Source organism: Perca fluviatilis, chromosome 9, assembly GCF_010015445.1.
Source record: "Perca fluviatilis chromosome 9, GENO_Pfluv_1.0, whole genome shotgun sequence".
Classification (NCBI taxonomy): domain Eukaryota; kingdom Metazoa; phylum Chordata; class Actinopteri; order Perciformes; family Percidae; genus Perca; species Perca fluviatilis.
Window position 1 is genome coordinate 15,144,120 of NC_053120.1, and position 18,851 is coordinate 15,162,970.

Here is an 18,851-nt window from a genome sequence, read left to right on the forward strand (position 1 = left end):
AATACTGTAGTTATGATTTTTTAAAGTTCATCTCTAATATATACCCACTGCTCGTGTACTGTAGTATGTGAAACCTAAGCATACATCTTTTCTAAGTAGTGGACAGAATCTTAGTGAGAGATTTTGTACTGTTCAATCTAACAAGAAGTTTATATTTAAGTTGTAAAGGCCCAGTTCTTCCTTTCTGTTGCTTCTCGGAAAGGCACAACAAATTAGGTTACTAACTTTTCAGAGCTCCCAAAACGTTTGTTTCTTAGCAAGAAAAAAATAATATATCCGGCGGCTAGTTTATTGGGTGGGATGGGGGGGGCACTATTCCTGTATGGTTCTCAGCATATTGAACTGCTGATAAGAATAGATAAAATTTGTTAGACCATGACAAGAGACCAAAGTATTTTGGCTTAAAAGAAAGTCCTAATCAGGATATGCAGAGGTTACAATGACCGATAAACCCAGAAAAATGTTTTGGAAAGCAGTTTGTTCCAGTTTTCTTTGCAATTACTTGTTAGAAACACCTCCCCTCTTTGACCCTCACCTTCGTAATGCTGTTTCAATGTTTCCACACACATTTAAGCCATATTCTAGATGTATAATTGGCTGGCCTTGCAAGGGAAATGGAAATCCTTAATTAAATAACCTAAAAAAATTCGTGATATGAAGCTAAATTCCCAAAATATTTTGCAGCCGTCTGCTTGTGTCCTTGGATGTCCTTGAAATGTTAGGATACAAACAAGAAACCTGCCTTCTCTTAGCTAAACACATTATTGAGCAGTTCACTTGTCAGTAAAACTCTGAACAGCTTGATGAAATATCCCAAAAGTAGGACCTGTGAGGGGATAAAATAAAATATGAATCAAGACAAGAATAAATGAAGTATTAGAATTAAACATTCAAGTGAAATTATGAAACACCAAAATAACCAGTGTGATATGTTGGTGTAAACAGCAGCGCTGTATAAGCTGCTGGTTCTGGGGGGAAGGAAGGAAGGACTTCTATTGTTGATAAGATGTTGGACCAGAGCCATCTTCACTGCAGCCAGTGGAAATACTTTCTTACAGAGCACGAGACAAAAAGAACACAAAGCAGAAATGTTGCTGCTTGTAATTTAGCACAGGTTTTAACCATACACGTTTATATTGAAGGAATTACTTTTGGATTTGAGTTACTTTACTTTATAGTTACTTTCAACAATTCAACATTTTTATATATTTTTTATACTCCAACTTCAGGTATGTACTCAGTGTTGGAGTGTTTGGGGTGTGTGTTTGTATTGTTCTTGTTCGCTTTATATATTTAAAAGTCTGTGATTATTTTTATTGGCTGCTTTCAATGTTCATCTTAATACAAAATAAAAGCATTGAACAAAAGGAATTAAAGGACAGCAAGAGGGAGAGAGTGAGGCTGGGAAGACGTGTTGGAGTTTAGTCTGTGCTGCTGGAGGCTCGATATGATGAAATTGTGACTGTGGACAGCAGCACGGTAAGCTGCCTCTGCTCCAACTAAGATTTTAATATGAGAGATGTTGTACAGGTTCCTACGGCTTTTACTAATCTTAATTGATTATTCCTAGACATTAAACCTTGAAATCTGTGAGTTTTTTATATTTTTTTGTGGTCGATGAGAGTTGACCATGTTGACTGAAGTAGACTGTTTAGCAAGATATTAAGACGGCTGCAGAAGAACCTCCCATCCACAGTAACTAAGATGATTTAGGTCTTTTCTCTGTGTGCCCAAATTAAACATCACTTCTCTCCTCACAGGAAGTTATTAATTTAATCTGAAGAGCAGCATACAAATGTCTGTGTATAGATGGATGTTCAGGTGCATGTTTGTTTGAACTTTGTGAGCTGCTTTCTTATACTTGCATCATTATATACAAGGGGCTCTTGCAATTTGGCTTAACTGTACTGTTTATTTATATGACGTGTGGGCATACATATGTCTGTGCGCGCGTGCGTGTGTGTGTGTATAGTGAGTATAGTATAGTGTAAGTAAAGTTAACGGGACAGGATATCAGGGTCAGGAGACCACTCCTAACTGTGTTAACTGTTTTGTCACATTGAGGAATGGCCGTCATGTGAAACTGTTTATAGGCAGACTAGTGGAGTCATGAGACTCCACTAATGGTCTACAATAGGGACTTTAAGAGGTGTGTGTGTGTGTGTGTGTGTGTGTGTGTGTGTGTGTGTGTGTGTGTGTGTGTGTGTGTGTGTGTGTGTGTGTGTGTGTGTGTGTGTGTGTGTGTGTGTGTGTGTGTGTGTGTGTGTGTGTGTGTGTGTGTGTGTCATCATTTTGCAGATGCTAAATGTTTGTTTACATTACAGCATTCACACAAACCCTCATTCTGTATTAAGATGTAACTAAGAAATAACTGGAGCTTGTGCTCTAAAGTATCTATCTTTCTAACATAATGATCTGTGCAAGAGTTTAGATTGACATTACAGACATTAATTAATTGTCCAACTGTGTGTGTGTGTGTGTGTGTGTGTTTGTGTTTGTGTTTGTCCAGAGGGAGAACCGTCGTCTTCAAGAAGCCAGTATGCGACTGGAACAGGAGAATGACGACTTGGCCCATGAACTGGTCACCAGCAAGATTGCCCTTCGGAACGACCTTGACCAGGTAGCATAGCAACTCCACAATATAGTAGTATTTTTTCCCAACTGCTAACAATAGTTGTTTTGTACATGGAGCATGAAGCATACATTCCAAATGCATATTTGAAATATTAAATAAAAGGGTCTCTCTCTCTCTCTCTCTCTCTCTCTCTGTCTCTCTCTCTGTGTGTGTGTGTGTGTGCGTGCGCTCAGGCAGAAGATAAGGCCGATGTTCTGAACAAAGAGCTGCTGAGCACCAAGCAACGTCTGGTGGAGACGGAGGAGGAGAAGAGACGACAGGAGGAGGAGACTGCTCAGGTAACATCTGCACTCTGTTCACCCTAACCTCGTTAAGCTCGGCGTAAACGAACTACAGGCCTTTTTGCTCAATTGGCTTAATGATCTCTGCAGTCAAAGCTTTGTTTATTATACTGTAGTTTGTTATTAAAACACAGAAATGTGACCAATTGTTTATGAAGCAACACAGCACGTATCTACTCTACTGTGCTTAATGGCTATAATTACTTAAATAAATATACAGTAAGTCACCCTGTTACAACAGAATACGTATTCTGGTAATTAGAGCATAAATCCAATAGAACTATAAAATAAGTACTATATAGATACTACTATATTAATATAATTACCATTTAAATGATACTCTGTAGTTTTGTATTTAGTGTTGATCAACAGCGCAATCAAACCCCCAATGGAATTCATGGCCTCTATTTTTTTTACCATTTATGGCATTTTTAAAGCTCAACTTTCAGTCTAACACAACCTTTTCTGTGAGTGGTGATTACTATTGATCACCAAAGTGGCAAATATTGGTAAATTTTTTGATATAATTATGCCTAAAAGGAGATTGATGCAGTATACTATTTACCAACAGTTGCATAATAACTTCTGTACAGTGGATGTGGGAATTTTACAAATTCTTACCAAGGCTATTTTATCACCCTGGCAAATGTATAACATGATGTTATAGTGTTACATCAGCTCAGCCTCCTCATTAATGTACGATATACATTTTTGCCATCTTATTTTGTTCCCTTCCCAGCTGAAGGAAGTGTTCAGGAGGGAGCTAGAAAAAGCAGAGCTGGAGATCAAGAAAACCACAGCGATCATAGCGGAATACAAACAGGTTGGACAGTTGTAATGACTTCAATTTCATCTGCTGTTTTTAAAATGGAAAAAAAAGTTGCAATCCACATTTACTTTTCGTATAATATTCACAGTTTATTTTTGTGAGCAATTTGCAGTGCAGTGTTCTGTAAATATAGGTCATATTATTAGTAGTAACAGTAATAACGTTTGTACTCTCATTAAAATTAGCATTCTGACTGTATTATTATTATTATTATTATTGTTATTATTGTTTTAATTTTATTTGTATAATGTATGCTATATCCCTCACTGCTACACTAACTGTTTACATAGAGTTACAGGGTAACACAAATTGAACTACGTACCAGGTGAAGCCCAAATAACACAGATTGTTTTTCTTGAATATGTGGAGATATGTGTGTGAAAAGAGTTTTGATGGAGTTAAAAAATTAAGTAATTCAAATGTGTCATCTCTGTATAAAACCCAACTTCCTCTCCGTGTTTCAGATCTGCTCCCAGCTGAGCACCAGGCTGGAAAAACAGCAGGCGGCAACAAAAGAAGAGCTGGACATCGTCAGGGTGAGATCACACTGTTAACGCACTGCTGCTGTAGAAGGTAGCAGATGCAAGTTAGTGAGACTTTCAATCTCTTAACACCACAATATGTTGCATCAGAGAACAAGGTAATTTGCAAAACTGTTCTGTCTTTCAGTCCAGTTAAGACAAGCTTAGCTTGGTACATTATCACACCCATATAAAACCCGATTGCACAAATGATCCCACGCCGCTCATTTAGCCCTTGTCAAACATGTGATGTTGCTCTTCGTAGGTGTGGCAGTGTATCACCTCAGGCCTGAGGAAAAGAGATCAGGACATTATTCCTAATGTCATTTTTTGCCAGTTGAAACAGAAAGTTGTAGCGGGACATAACACAGGGAGGCAACGATATAAAGTATTCATGAGAGAAATACTGTACGTTATTATCAGTGAGTGTTAATGTAACACTTCCTCTTATGCCACGGTGATGGCTGGTTTACCACAGGCAATGGTATCATGACACTAAGGCAGTCATGAGCAGTTATTTGAAAGATTTACTGTCATTTACATTTTTATAATAAATATGTGACTTGTAAGAGATGTAGAGAAACCTAATTCAGAGATAAACAATGTAAATGTATAAATGTGCTTTGATTCACTGCTACAGCATGTTAGCTTTGGCTGAACTGTGCATTACGTTTTTGTACGCAACAGAGATGTTGGTTGTAGATGGCAGGGTGGAGCTGGGCATGCAGTGTGATGAAACTGTGGATTAAACTTTCCCTTGAGCAATGAGTACATGGCAGGAATAATCTATATTCTAACCATAACCCTACCTGTGAGGTCCTAGGCCCCATGATAAAGTCAATCAAAGGAAAAGATGGATCACATACTCCTAGTCCGCATGGACAAAATATGCATCCACTGAGTGTATGATTGGTTTGCCTGTAACAAATACAGTATAAACAACAAAGAATATTATTTTTCACCTACTGCATAACAATGAAGTATTCTAAAACATCTGGTGTACACCAGATGTGTTCTCCTGCTTTAGCACAGCACTTATTTGTAGCATACTTTCTACCTGATCTCACATGTCTGCAAAGTATGTTCACCCACCAACCTCTGCTAACATACGTGTGTTTCTGTGCCCGTGCAGAGTAAAGTATTGGGCTGTGACCACTGTAGAGACCTGTTCACAACCCTGGGGTCCCTCCAGTCCGCGTCCCCCGGCAGGGACAAGACATCCACCGAGCCGCTGGACGAGGAGAAGGACGGACTGAAGGAGCAGCTGAGGCACCTGGAGCTGGAGCTGGCACAGACCAAACTGCAACTGGTGGAGGCCAAGTGCCGCATCCAGGTCAGAAGCACCAGGGAGAGACAGTGATATCATATAGTAATAGCTGTCTGTAGGAGTACTCTATAGGAAATAGAATAAGTAAAACTGTCATAAAGATCTGAGTCAGTATCACAAAGAAAAAACTGTAGAGAATTGTATTTGTAAGTATTATTAACATAACTGAGTTTATTACCCTATAACTTAGCTAACTATAGCTTAGTCAGAAACAAGGACACCAAACCATGCCATGCTAGCTGCTCTGTAAGGCTTAATTTTTTAGCTAAATGCTAACGTCAACATGCTAACAGTGACAATGTTAAACTTCATGACCCTAAAAACATAACATAATAAAGACATGATACAGTACACACTGTACAACCACAGATGGGATGTGATATTTAGAAGGATACGCCAAGGAGACAGACCATTAAGTGTATTAATACACAGGTGCATTGAAAAGACTGTTGCTAGTTTGGCTGCTAATTTAAATTGTCAGTTGTCATAAACTGCTCATGTGTGATTGGAGATATGTTCAGTAGGTGCACGGTCCGCATAGCACATGACATGAAACGGTGTTTTGCTGACTCCTTGTCTCTCTGCAGGAGCTCGAGCACCAGCGGGGAGTCCTGATGAACGAGATCCAGGCGGCCAAGAACTCGTGGTTCAGCAAGACTCTGGGCTCCCTGAAGAGCTCTACCTCCTCTTCCTCCAGCTCCACATCCCAGACCCCGTCCTCACCAAAGGAGGGCCCCGCGTAGACCACCCTCCCCTCCATCTCTCCTTCCCCCTGCAGGATGCACACTAGAGCAGAGGAACACAAGTTGAAGAAACAAGCAGTGGAGAAATGCAGTATGCCTTTTTTCATCCAGTGGCAATGCGGAGCTCGACAGCTTCTTGGACTGAAAATAGCTGATAAGATAAGGGAGGAAACAGGTGGAGGACTGGACCTGCCACCTGTCTTTCACTTAATGTTTACGTTTGAGTGAACAAAAAAAAATGTCTGTTTACCTTCTCCGCTTCACAGGGGATGAGACAGGTGACGGTGAACCATCAGTGAGGCTTGAAGTTGATTTAGAGTTCAGTGGTCGTTGCTGACACTTTGTTGAGTTCCCATAATAAGAAAGCTGAATTAACATACACAATGGCATCCCTCATGTAGGTGAATAATGTAGCTCCACCTTGTGGTCAGACATTGCTACTGCAGAGTTATAGTCATTTTTTTTCTGTGTGAGATTATGTTTTTAGGGAGATTAAGTCTCACAATTTGGACAATATTTCTAATGTTAGTGATTGAGCTACATATGCAGAGATATTATACGTTCACTGCATAGAAATATAGTGATCTATATTAACCATCTTCAGCGCCGCAAAGCCACAGCACTCTGAAAAAGGAATACTGCATTCAGTCTTAAACAAGAACAACACAAAAAGTTGAATTTCTTTATAGTAATATAACGTAAACAATGTTGTCATATAAATATGTATAACTAATTATTGATTTTTGTAATAATCTTGTACAGTTCTTTAAGAGAAGAAAACCCAAGGAAAAGTTATTTGTTAATTTTCTTTCTTTCTTTTTTTTTACCGTTTGGAATTTGAATGTCATCTCTCTAGATGTTGACGTAAGCACAGTGTGTGATCGAGCCGGTGGAGTCCAAATGCTGAGAACCAAGGTGACAACCTGCAGAGATCTTAATGGGTTTAATTTCGCTGCCGTTTCTTCAGTCATGGGTTGAACTGACTCACGGTGTGTAATATCACCATAACATGTACTGATTAGATTTGATTTAAAATCACAGTTCCAGCTCAGGCTTGTAATTGGCATTTTAATTTTCTATCACTACATGCAGATTTTTAAGCATGCAGCCATCATTTTTTGAATAGCTGTGATCAGAAACGGACACTTTTGCCTTTCTATGTCTGTTCCATCCTTTTTATACTTTTAATGATTTATTTGGAATTAGTATAACACAATGCCACACAAGTCTCCTAAAAGGTACATGCTAGAGTACACATTAACCTTAGTTTTACATTTTCAGTTTTGAAATGTTTTTAACGGTCTCTGGTGTCGGCATTAGGGTTGGAGTTGTCAGGGCTTGGGATTTTCTGGCATTTGTTATTTTACAGACGGAAAATCCATCACAGTAATCATGCAGTCAGCACATTAAAGTAGGTAACTCTATAGTACAGTATATGCTCTAAAGTCTCCGTTACATAGCACAATTCATCCCTAAATAAACGCCTAACATAACATTAATAAGCAAGATTAGGGTGCAATTTTCCCACATCATTGCCAAACCGTCCTAAGGCCATTTGCACAGCTGCGCCAACACCTTCTTTGTCAGGTTAACACAACACACTTTTTAATTAATACTTTACGCAATGAGAACAGCTTGTAGATCACTAAATCTTCCCTGTGTCCATGGTGGACTGTTGGCTGTGTTTCTCAGTGCTAACACATTAGTAAAAACTGCATGGATTGATACGAGCCAACTACTACTGTAGTATCTTGAAAGTGGGAACTTAAATCCGGTCTAAAGCTAAATAGTAAAAGATCTTAAATGATGTAAAGTTAAATTTAGCAGTTTTCTTTAAGTTTTCTGTAAATTCAGCCTTGACAAATTAATGTCTCACTTACTGGATATTTACATGGGACTGCTAGCTAAAAAGTTCAAACTTAATTCACAACCTTTATTGATTTTGACAGAATATAAAAAAAAAAAACTACAAACACTTTCTACTTATGTTGCTGGTTGCCAGTATGAGTGTGAGGACCACAGCCAGTGATATACAGTAAGGACACAAGTATTATTTTGCCGTCTGTGTACTAAGTTGACAAATATAATTGGCCAAAAGGTCTGTTTAGCTTTAGGTGGAAAGCTGCAGTGTAGATGCCAAAATGTGCTGCTTTATTCTCCCCTCTGGTTGTCACTGTAATCAGCCTTTGGACTCTGACCAAGCCCATGTGTACTTGTTTGTGTGTGAGTGTGTTTTTGGATGTGTGTGTGTGCACGTGTGTGTTCTGCAATGTAACCAAGTGGTTCAAGTTGAAATGGTTCCTTCTTCACGTGGCTGCCTTTTTTGTTGATGACTGAAGCCGTTGGCTGATGAGAGAAAAGCCATCTGACAGTTGGAAAAAGTCTGAGAGAGTCAGCTGTGCCATAAGAGCCCCCCCTCTTCTCCGTCCCCAGTGGTCTTCCTCCGTGCTCCCAACGACCTGAACCAACCATGTCATCTGATCCTATTGACAGATCTGCTGAATATCATTTTCAGCAGCCTGTTTGACACATTTCCACCAGGAGCCTCCCAGTACGACCACTGAGCAGCTCGACTGGAGGAAATGCATCAATATCATGGAAAAGTAGAAAAAGGAAGCTGACTATCATTGATTCCAGGTGTGTGTTTTGCATTTCCAGGACATTCCTTCTTCACTATCGTGCATCATTCTTGTTGGTCACACCTGTGACAGTTACAAAGTCGTACAACCAGTTTAATGTCAACTGTGGCCAAGTTGGAGAGAGCTCCTCGTCTTTTATGTGCACTAACACAACATCAATATTTTAAACACTATTTCAAGATGTGCGTTTGTTTAAAAGTTATCCTGAGCACAGAGCATAATTATTTTTTAACTGATGATTATTGTTGCTGAGAGGACAGCTGCCAATTTAATATACACTCTAATTCACTTCATTTCAATGATGCAAAAGCAGGCGACCAGTCTGATTTGAGGTGTGATGTTTGTTGTGTAGTTTACAGTTTGCTGTAACACCACAGTCCTGTTACACAGAGAGGGACTGCTCCTCAGCTGGTCCGACTCTAACACTGTTTGCTGTACAGTAACTGTCTGACCTGCATTAATAAATTTCAGTTTTTCTGTTCATGCACTTTGAGCTTTTATTGAACACAAAATACTGACTGATTATTCATTTTAGGAATGATAAAGGATCAACATAGGAAGTTTCCAAGTTCTACATGACATCCTGTCACTGACTCAATTAGAAGCACAAGCTAACAAGCAACACAACAATAAACAGGATTTCATCTGCCAATACAAACATCAGAGAAACTGGGAGTTGTTTCCCTGACATCAAATATGGTTAAGAAAAAGTCTAATTACTACAAAGCTTAATTAAAAAAAGAACAGGGACTGGAATGACTTAACTGCAAATGTTAATGGCAGTTTGGTATTAGCACTGTCTTTAATCAAGACTTTGTGCCAGGATGCATAATGTTTAGACGCTACTGCAAAATCTGAGCGAGACACAAAAGTTAAAACATTTGGGATTATCTGTTATGTTTTTCTTCTTTTTGTCAATGGTTATCTTAACAGAGATAATAACAGTATAAGTAAGCCCCAAAAGAAAAATGATTAAATGATTAAAACTTCTATTTAGTCGATTTCTACACTGTTGCATGACAGAGGAGAATACTGTTGGAACTTGGATTTTGAGTTTGTTTTCCATTCCAGAAGAGCACAAGTGATACTCAGTCATTATTGAACCAACAGTGCAATTGGGCTCTAAATATTTCGTGGACTCGTTTCTTTGGGCCCTCTGCAGTCTACTCAGTGGTAGATTCAATAGGTTAAACTGTGATTAGTCAGTCCATAGTATGTTCAACTGATATTCCAATAATGCTAACCCTAGACTAACCTATTTCTATTGTGAAGTTTGAAGGATATCTTTATTAAAGCAACACGTTGCCTGTTAATTCCAGCTTTTTTTAGGCTGCATTATTGTGCACTTGACACTGAAACAGGATCTGCACACATTTTCATTCTTCATTTTCATTCTTTTCTTTGTCTCTTTCTGCCCTTTCAATTGTCAGTCTAGTTGAACCATTGTACACTTTTTTGTTTTACATATACAAAACAAACCCTTTATACAAAATAACATCTATTTGTAAAGAGGACTTAAAAGCATGAAAGACCATTCAGAAATAAAGAGTAGTCCTTTCAGGATCCAATCAATCTTTTGTTGCAGGAGATTCCAAACTTTAAAATGGTAGTTTAAATATAAACTGTTTTTTTGTAATTCTTTACATCATTCGAAAGTCCCAGTTTCAGTCAAATCAGATTTGGTTTATACATATAGCCATCTTGGACCTTTGATGGGCATTTCATTACAGTTGGACAAGATATAAACATCTGCTGACATCTGCTGTGCTAATCCTTACTATTCTCTGGTTTCAATGTTGTTTTTCTTCTCTGGTCTCTGTCACTGAGCTCATCGAAGTAACTATCAGCGGCGCGAAGCATCTGGATGACAGCGGTGAGTAGCAGGATGTCACAATTCTGGTCCAACTCAAACTCTTTGCTGTAGTTCTTCACCGGAACAACACAGGACATCGGCACACCAAGCCGAGCGCTGACCTCCTGCATCTGGATCACAAGAGATTCAGATGAGGGTAGTTTCTTTTTTGACACATTGCATTGATTTAAGTTAAGTCACTTTTTTTTTTTCTTTTGGTCCACAACAGAAAGGTTGATTGTGTTTCATTTTTTTTTCATTTCTGTAGGCTATTATTACCCATTACAATTCAATGAGAATGTTATTATTGTATACCTAAGCCATTACTGTACACAAGAGAAACAAACTGGATGAGATAACAAAACTTTTAAAAAGTTAAATAAAATTCAGATTTGATGTTACTGTGTGGCTTATATCCTTCCATCAAGGCCAGCCACAACTAAGAATCAAACTGCAAATATGCCTATTTACAGGAAATTTAAAGTTGATCTCACAATCTCCTCGATGTAGCCACTCTTATAAATGTTCGTTACATCCTGTGAGACAAAAGAGCAGGCTTCATCCACTTTAGTCAGCAGGATCAGCTGAGGAATCCCTGGAAACAAAAACAAAAAAAGTTAAAATACTGTTTTTGACTTTGAAAAAAAGAAAACTTAAGACAACCTGTCTCTCTTTCTGTGTATCTACTGTACTGCAGTACAGTGAAGCTACTAGTTTGTATAGTTACTAGTTATATTGCTACTATTCCATTAAAGTTCTATTTGTTTTATTTAAGTTTTCTATTATTTTGTGATATGTGTATGCAGCCATGTCTTACGGTATGTTCTGTAGTTAGTATGAACTGCTGTATTATGTTAGCAGTCCATACATGTTTTAATAGTTTGTAAGTATCAAACAACATACACTCACCGGCCACTTTATTAGGTAGACCTGTTCCACTGCTCGTTAAACATAATATCGCAGGCCCATACAGAATCTGCGTAATTTATTCAAGTTATCAGCAGTGATCCAAAATGAAAATCTGCTGAATTTAGCTCACTGTGTTTCTGCTTGTGGTGGAGATGTGTTAACATTCTGAGTTTAATTTCATTTTTTTCAAAATATGTGGGGAATTCTGCGTCCGCAGATTCCGTCTGGCCTTGCATCAGCCAATCACGTGGCAGCAACTCAATGCATTTAGACGTGTAGACATGGTCAAGACTGCTGAAGTTCATGCTTTAGAATGGGGAAGAAAGGTGATTTAAGTGACTTTAAATGTGGCATCAATGTTGGTGCCAGATAAGCTGGTTTGAGTATTTCAGAAACTGCTGATCCACTGGGATTTTTACACACAACCATCTCTGTGTTTTTTACAGAGAATGGTCTGAAAGATGTACCTAATAAAATAAAGTGGCAGATGAGTATAGGATCAAAATATGTACATAGTACACGTATTGTATACAGTACATGAATGTATATTACGGCAGTGTTTCCCCATAACTGTACAGACGGGAACCCCCGCCAGACCAAATGGCACAAACAACGCATGATATCCATTGTGTTTCCCCTATATTCATTTGAGGCACACTGCCGTTCTGCAGCGACGCACTGCTGTGTGTCCATGAACAAGGCAACCGTCTGTGGTTAGTTCACACCTGTAACAGCAGGACAGTCAAGTGTGTTATCTAACAAACTGCTAAAGTCAGTTTAACAGGTAAAGCAAAGATAATGTTGGTTACAAACAGGCTCCCTCGGTAATAACCTAGGGGAAGCACTGTACGGTTATAGAGAACAAAATTAGTATCTAATCTAGTATTTTTTGTAGAGTTAATGACTTATCAGATAACATTTTACTCCGTGAGGTCTGAGGATGCAGTACGTTAGATTCATTTTCACTAACCCATCGAGTTGACCTTTCTGCGGATAGCTTCCAGCTTCAGCTCCAGTTTTGTGGGCATGATGGAGACCTTGCAGGCGTCAGTGACATAGACCACACAGTGGATCTCATCCTTGAGCCCCGGAGACTTACGATAGCCGCTGGCCTCCGGATGCAGAGGAGCAGAGGGGTTGAACTGAGTCATACAGGTGAAAGAAAAGGACAGTTTGTTACAGAACAGAGCTACAACCAAATGATTGCATTGTCATGTGTTTGTTTATTATCCTGCTGAATGTAACAAAATGCTCTACCTGATAACTGTCTGGCAGATGGCCTTTGAGGATGCTGATGATGTCATCAATGTCAAGCCCAGCCCCCGTGTTTTCCTCCAATCCCATGGTATCACACAAGATGATTGGCAGAGGTTTTCCTCCTCGTCCAGCTTTCACAGAGTAGGTGCGAAACTGTCAGGTAAGGAGTTAAGGTAAGTAATGGATAGGGCTGGGCAATATATCGATATTATATTGATATCGTGATATGAGACTAGATATCGTCTTAGATGTTGGATATCGTAATATCGTGATATGACATAAGTGTTGTCTTTTCCTGGTTTTAAAGGCTGCATTACAGTAAAGTGATGTACTTTTCTGAACTTACCAGACTGTTCAAGCTATTCTATTATTTGCCTTTTCCCCACTTAGACATTATGTCCACATTACTGATGATTATTTATCTAAAATCAAGTGTGAAGATATTTTGTTGAAACACCAACTGTCAACCCTAGAATATCGCCGCAATATCGATATCGAGGTATTTGGTCAAGAATATCGTGATATCTGATTTTCTCCCTATCGCCCAGCCCTAGTAATGGAGTTTATCATACAAAATTGCGGATGGTGAAAATTATTCATGACAAAAATTTTGTAGACTTGACAACAAGTCTACACACTGCCTTTTTAAGAAAAAGCTTGCATAAGTAGGACTGGCAAAGCATACACAAAGACAGCTGCTGTCAATAACTTAGTAAGTGCAGCTAATAGCTTTGTCATTAGCACTCAAGACCGTAAAGGCTGAGCAGAAAACACTACTACCAACTTTTTCTCCATTTTCTTTGTTTAGGGCAGATCTCAGGTCAGATTACAGACCTGCCTCAAGAGGTCTACAGCCATGCTAGTGGCTTTGTGAGGCTGTACTTAGGCACAGCTGTGCTTTAAAGGACCAGTGGGTAGGATTTAGTGGCATCTAATGGTAAGGTTGCAGATTTCCATTTCTGCCAATAGATCCCCCTAAATCCTACATACTGGTACTTTAAGCCTAATGCTAATTAGCATGTCAGCATGTCAGCACGCTAACATGCTCACAATGACAATGCTAACGTTCACCATGTTAGGATAGCCTTAGAACAGATAATATGAAGTTGACGTTATGCTGTGTTGAATTTTGGTACGGGGGCACCGTTTTGTGAAAAACCTCTCTGGTTACTTGTAATAATGCAGGCACAGGTAAACATGCACACGCACATGTGCATGCAGATACACATGTCGGGGTTCACCAAAGTCAGTAGGATATATCCTTGGGGCACCATTATTGTCTTTAATGGCAATTTGTGTAATACTTGTTGAGATATTTCAGTCGTAACAAAATAGTGGACCAACTGACCAATACTGCGCCACTAGCATGGTTAAAAATACTATGAACAAGAAAAAAGAAATCAAGACACTGTAACCAACTGATTAGATCTGTATTGTTTTGCCTTTCTTGAATAAAAACATGTTTAAAAAAAAAAAATACTATGAATTTCTCATAGTATCATAGTAGTAATGGTGTATAACTGTTGCTTATTTTTGGCTGAATAGGGGTTAAAAAACAGATACATTTTACAATGATATGAACTGTAAAGATTTTGATGGAGCACGAGCTGAAACTAACCTTTGTGGTGAGGCTGGTGGTAGAGCTGCCAGCGATGGCCTGGTTGCTGACGTGGCCTATGAATACAGAGTTGATAGAATTGAAAAAGCTGGACTTTCCAGCTCCAACTGGTCCAATGAGCAGAACCCGAACCTGGGACACAGAGCTGATCATGGGGCGGTAGAGCGTAATACTGTCCATCAACTCTGTTCTCTTCCTGATGAAACAAAAAGCAGTTTAAAAACATCCTTAATTATAATTTCCTCAAGTATTTTTGAATAGTATGACATGGTGAAGTATACTGTAACATATATTAAACATATAGTTTACTCATTTTTCCAGACCATCGGCCTCCATGGCTTTTCAAATTCTGGGATCTCTGTTCAAGAGCAAAAACAGCTTTTACAAAACAATATTATATAATTTTATTCAAATATCATCCAGCAACTCAATTTTAATTTTGTTAGATTGTAAACATTGAAGGTGTTGTACTAGAAATAAAATAAAAAAAAGGTGGTCTGGGATTCTGGGATTGCCTCCACATGGCTTTCCCATACTGCTGCAGCCAATATACAGTATACTGTATGTATAGATTCTTTGTTTATTTTGTCTTTTGTACACTGGGTGGTGTATGGGTGATGGAATGCATCTAGGTGTACTCACAAGCACAGGTGGAGTGATTGGTGAGGTATTTGAGACCGCGATGAGCACACAGTTTTTGACCATTTTAAAACACACTTCAGACACACAGTGTGACTTCATTCTCTGCTCATGATGCCATTACTCCACCAAATCTTTACATATTGTTTGTTTTGCTGTTAAGAATGTTGAGTACAGCCCCTTTACTGTAACTAAATGAATTGAGCTGGAAAGAATACATTTTTTGGTTTATAGATTCAGAGCTCAATCAGGCTTGCCTTGTGCTTGATGTACTGTAAGATACTATCTGTTTGAAACACACTAAGCATCAATATGTGGACATTCTTTTTTTTTTTTTTTAGAGAAAACTCACCCTCAACTTCATAGACTTCACACTCAGTCAGTTTGAGGTCATTGCCATGCATTTCTGCAGCACTGAAGTTGTAATAATTTCCTGGACTGCTGTAGACTACTGCTTTGTTTCCATGGACAAGAACCAACGCCTCTCCAAAATATGGACCAGAGCCAGATATCATTCTCACTGCGTAAGCAGGATCAGTGACAGAATACTTGCAGAGCTTTTCTCCACTGAAGGTGAAAAGAAAGGCCTGGTCATCATGCACATACTGTCCAGACTGACTGAAAGGTTGTTTGGTGTAGCCTCCAAACACATAACCAGAGGCGTTGTAGCCCACAGACACTGTGGGACAGCAGTTGACACATCGTTTGTGAAAGGCTGCACCGGTGAAACCATGGATGCTGGCCTTGTACAGCAGCTGGAGTTTGACATTTCCAAGCTGGGAGCAGATAGTTTTCTGCTGGCTCCTGTTTAGCATAGAGTTCATGCTAGATGGTTGTTCCTGGGCGTCTGGACGCAGAACAAAAACAGTTGCATTGAAAATAAATGCTGTTTTAAGTAGAGTAACTCATTTTAAATGAATCGACCCATGGGGTGAACTAGACTCAATTAGTAAGATTCAGGTTCCAAGTTGAGACAATAAACAGCTTTCCCAAGTTAAATGTACTGGTTTTGAGCCTGGCTTTTAGAGCATATGATAAATAATATACTGTACATGTAAAATATATGACCTTATGTTGTAGCACACTGTATGGAGTAGGCCTAGTAGTGAAAATAACAAATCACTTTTATGATTCCAATCATTTTGTTCAGTTCAAAGATTAAAAAATATTTATTAATATTCAGTTCTTTTTGAAGATATGTCCATGCATGTACTGCACTTCTCAATACGTTTCTGAAGTTGGCTTCCGAGTCGCAGCTTCCAATTCGGCAGTTAAGGAGAAATTTAAGAGGAACTTAAAACTGTCCGATTTAATAGGGAAACATTCTATATTGCTGAGTGACTGATCCTCCGTTTTTTGAACCTCTTACTGTATTGAAAGAGTGTTAGTCATCAAGGTAAATTATTAATTATGGCTAAACACACTTTTAGATTTGTGAAAGCTTTATTGTCTTTATGAGAGCTCAATAAAGGAAGATTTCACCGTTTTTTTCATATGTAGACCACATATGACCAGGTCCAGATCCAAAACCACTGTACCCAGACTTGCCAAATCTGGACTAAATTATCCCAGAGAGGCTAAAGAGTCTTAAAAACACAGTTTCAGATTTTATAAAAGCCTTATTCTATTTGTGAAAATGCAATAAAGGGAGATTTTACTGGTATAGTGGTTTGGGATCTGGACCTGCAGGTTTTGTGTGGTCTACATATGAAAATAAATGGTGAAATCTCCCTTTATTGCGTTCTCATAAATACAAGCTTTCACAAATCTGAAAGTGTGTTATAGACATAATTAATAATTTATCTTAATAACTAACACTCTTCCAATACAGTAAGATGTTCAAAAAACGGAGGATCAGTCACTCAGCAATGTAAATTATGTTTCCCTGCTGAATCGGACAGTTTTAAGTTCCCCTGAAGTTTCCCCTTAACTGCCGAATCCGAAGCCAACTTTAGCGTCGTCTTCTCAATGTAGTCATTTATCCATGCAATTTTAATAAAAAATAAATAAATAAAACTACATAAATCATTAGATACAGTACATTATTATTGATATTAGTATTTGTCACAGTCTTCCTGATTACATGTTCTGTTGACACTGAGAGGTGGGATTAAACTCTTCAGCCAGGCCTCTAGAGGCCATATTTATTAGAAGCCCACTTTTGTAAGTAAAATGCAGTGGACAAAATATGCACGTTTTTTCAGGGTTTTCTAATAAAATAATGTTTAATTGAGTTAAGACAGTCTTTATTCGCAGAAACTGATTAGACTCAATATTAAATTTGACAGCCAGATCAGCATACCCACAGATCCAGTTATGCAGCATTTAAATTAAACAAGGTGGCATATCAGTCGTAAAACATGAGTAACTTGAACTGCAAGCAACAACTTCCTATTCAATTTTGGCAAAGCATAAAAAAGTTTTACCTCCTCTTTTGAAAAAGACAGGAAAAAGCAGCTTGGTCACTTTGGTCACTTTCAAAGTCGGTTTGGTCACTTTTCAGGAAATAACTGAATAACACCGGAAGTACTAGGGTGTTGCCTTCACAATAAAAGAGTAACAATCAATCTAAAGAAGTCACGTTAGTGTGAAATGGAGTTTAACAGGAAAACATGAATCCTACAAACTGCTTAAAGTTTTTAATATGATTTTTACTTCCTTTAAAAAAAGGTAAACTAAATGTATTTAAGCAAATTGCTATTGATAGTTGGACTGATTTGTTTAAATATGAACAAAGGAAACTTTAGGTACTCACACATAGAGGAGCAGGAGTAATGTGGAGTTTTGATAAAAAGCTGTTCTAAGTTACATGACTGTTCAACAAATATTAAAATGAAATGTTCAGCATTGACAGGTCTTCATCAATGTTCAAAACAGGAGATAAAGAATGAGCCTAGTCTCCCATTGCCAAGCCTTCCTCCACAGCATTGCAAAGGAAGGTCTGGCAAACCCACACAGCATTCCAGGATAGAAAAAAAAGTGCTCTGGTTTATTGGCATTTCTTTAAACCAATCACAATCGTCTTGGGCAGTGCTAAGCGTCAAACAGAGCAACAGCGCCTCTGCAAAATAGTCTCGGTGTTTTGGTGGAACATTTGTTCGTTCAAAAGTTGTTTTTGTCATGAAACAGAAAACTCAGATTGCACAGATAGTCTGCTAGCTGTCTGGATTTACCCTGCAGAGATCTGAGGAGCAGTTAACCATAGTCCTCATAAATCAACCAAAGTTTAAAATGCCAACACAAATAAAGTGGAAGGTGAATAATGAATAATCATCGATATAGACTAGCATGAGCCTTACCTTTTCATGCCTTCCTTGAGGGGTGTGTCCTGATTGTATAATTGGAAAACAGGTAGGCCTACATAATGATTTTCATTCAGAAAGTACCGCTCCCAAAACCATATATACATGTTTGAAGATTTGAACTCATTTGAGTACTTTCCAAGATTTACCCATTTAGCACACCATTATCTTTTTTAGACTAATTTGTTTTGTTTTTAGGAAGAAAGCATTATTTATTTGCTTACAGACTATTCAATCCAAGAAGTTCTCCTTTGTAAGAAACAGCTGGCAAAAACTGAGTGTATTTTTATTATTTTTTT

The 18,851-nt window shown here is 38.4% G+C and overlaps 2 protein-coding genes across 5 annotated transcripts in view; one reads left to right on the forward strand and one right to left on the reverse strand.

Annotated features, from left to right (window-relative positions):
- rabgap1l (RAB GTPase activating protein 1-like) overlaps positions 1-9,458 on the forward strand; it is a 126,567-nt gene extending 117,109 nt beyond the window's left edge. For all 4 annotated transcript variants that reach the window (XM_039811130.1, XM_039811131.1, XM_039811132.1 and 1 more), the window contains 6 exons: positions 2,510-2,620; positions 2,809-2,913; positions 3,656-3,739; positions 4,210-4,281; positions 5,399-5,599; positions 6,181-9,458. In XM_039811130.1, coding sequence (XP_039667064.1) covers positions 2,510-2,620; positions 2,809-2,913; positions 3,656-3,739; positions 4,210-4,281; positions 5,399-5,599; positions 6,181-6,336 — 729 coding nt within the window. In that variant the 3' untranslated portion in view covers positions 6,337-9,458. The remainder of the gene's footprint in view (positions 1-2,509; positions 2,621-2,808; positions 2,914-3,655; positions 3,740-4,209; positions 4,282-5,398; positions 5,600-6,180) is intronic.
- On the reverse strand, positions 9,459-17,758 carry LOC120565365 (interferon-induced protein 44-like). The gene is made up of 8 exons (XM_039811147.1): positions 17,677-17,758; positions 15,603-16,097; positions 14,921-14,969; positions 14,612-14,807; positions 12,994-13,146; positions 12,707-12,878; positions 11,322-11,422; positions 9,459-10,958 (listed from the first exon to the last, which is right to left on the reverse strand). The coding sequence occupies exons 2-8, from the start codon at positions 16,072-16,074 to the stop codon at positions 10,743-10,745; spliced, it is 1,359 nt and encodes a 452-aa protein (XP_039667081.1). The 5' UTR covers positions 16,075-16,097; positions 17,677-17,758; the 3' UTR covers positions 9,459-10,742.
- Positions 17,759-18,851: the final 1,093 nt, after the last annotated feature.

Excerpts from the sequence above, each read along its gene's own strand:
- LOC120565365 (XM_039811147.1), bottom strand. The coding sequence starts at position 16,074 with ATGAACTCTATGCTAAACAGGAGCCAGCAGAAAACTATCTGCTCCCAG. Across the intron at positions 14,970-15,602 it reads TGAAGTCTATGAAGTTGAGG|AGATCCCAGAATTTGAAAAG; the intron begins GTGAGTTTTCTC and ends GCTCTTGAACAG. Across the intron at positions 12,879-12,993 it reads ATCTGCCAGACAGTTATCAG|TTCAACCCCTCTGCTCCTCT; the intron begins GTAGAGCATTTT and ends TGTATGACTCAG.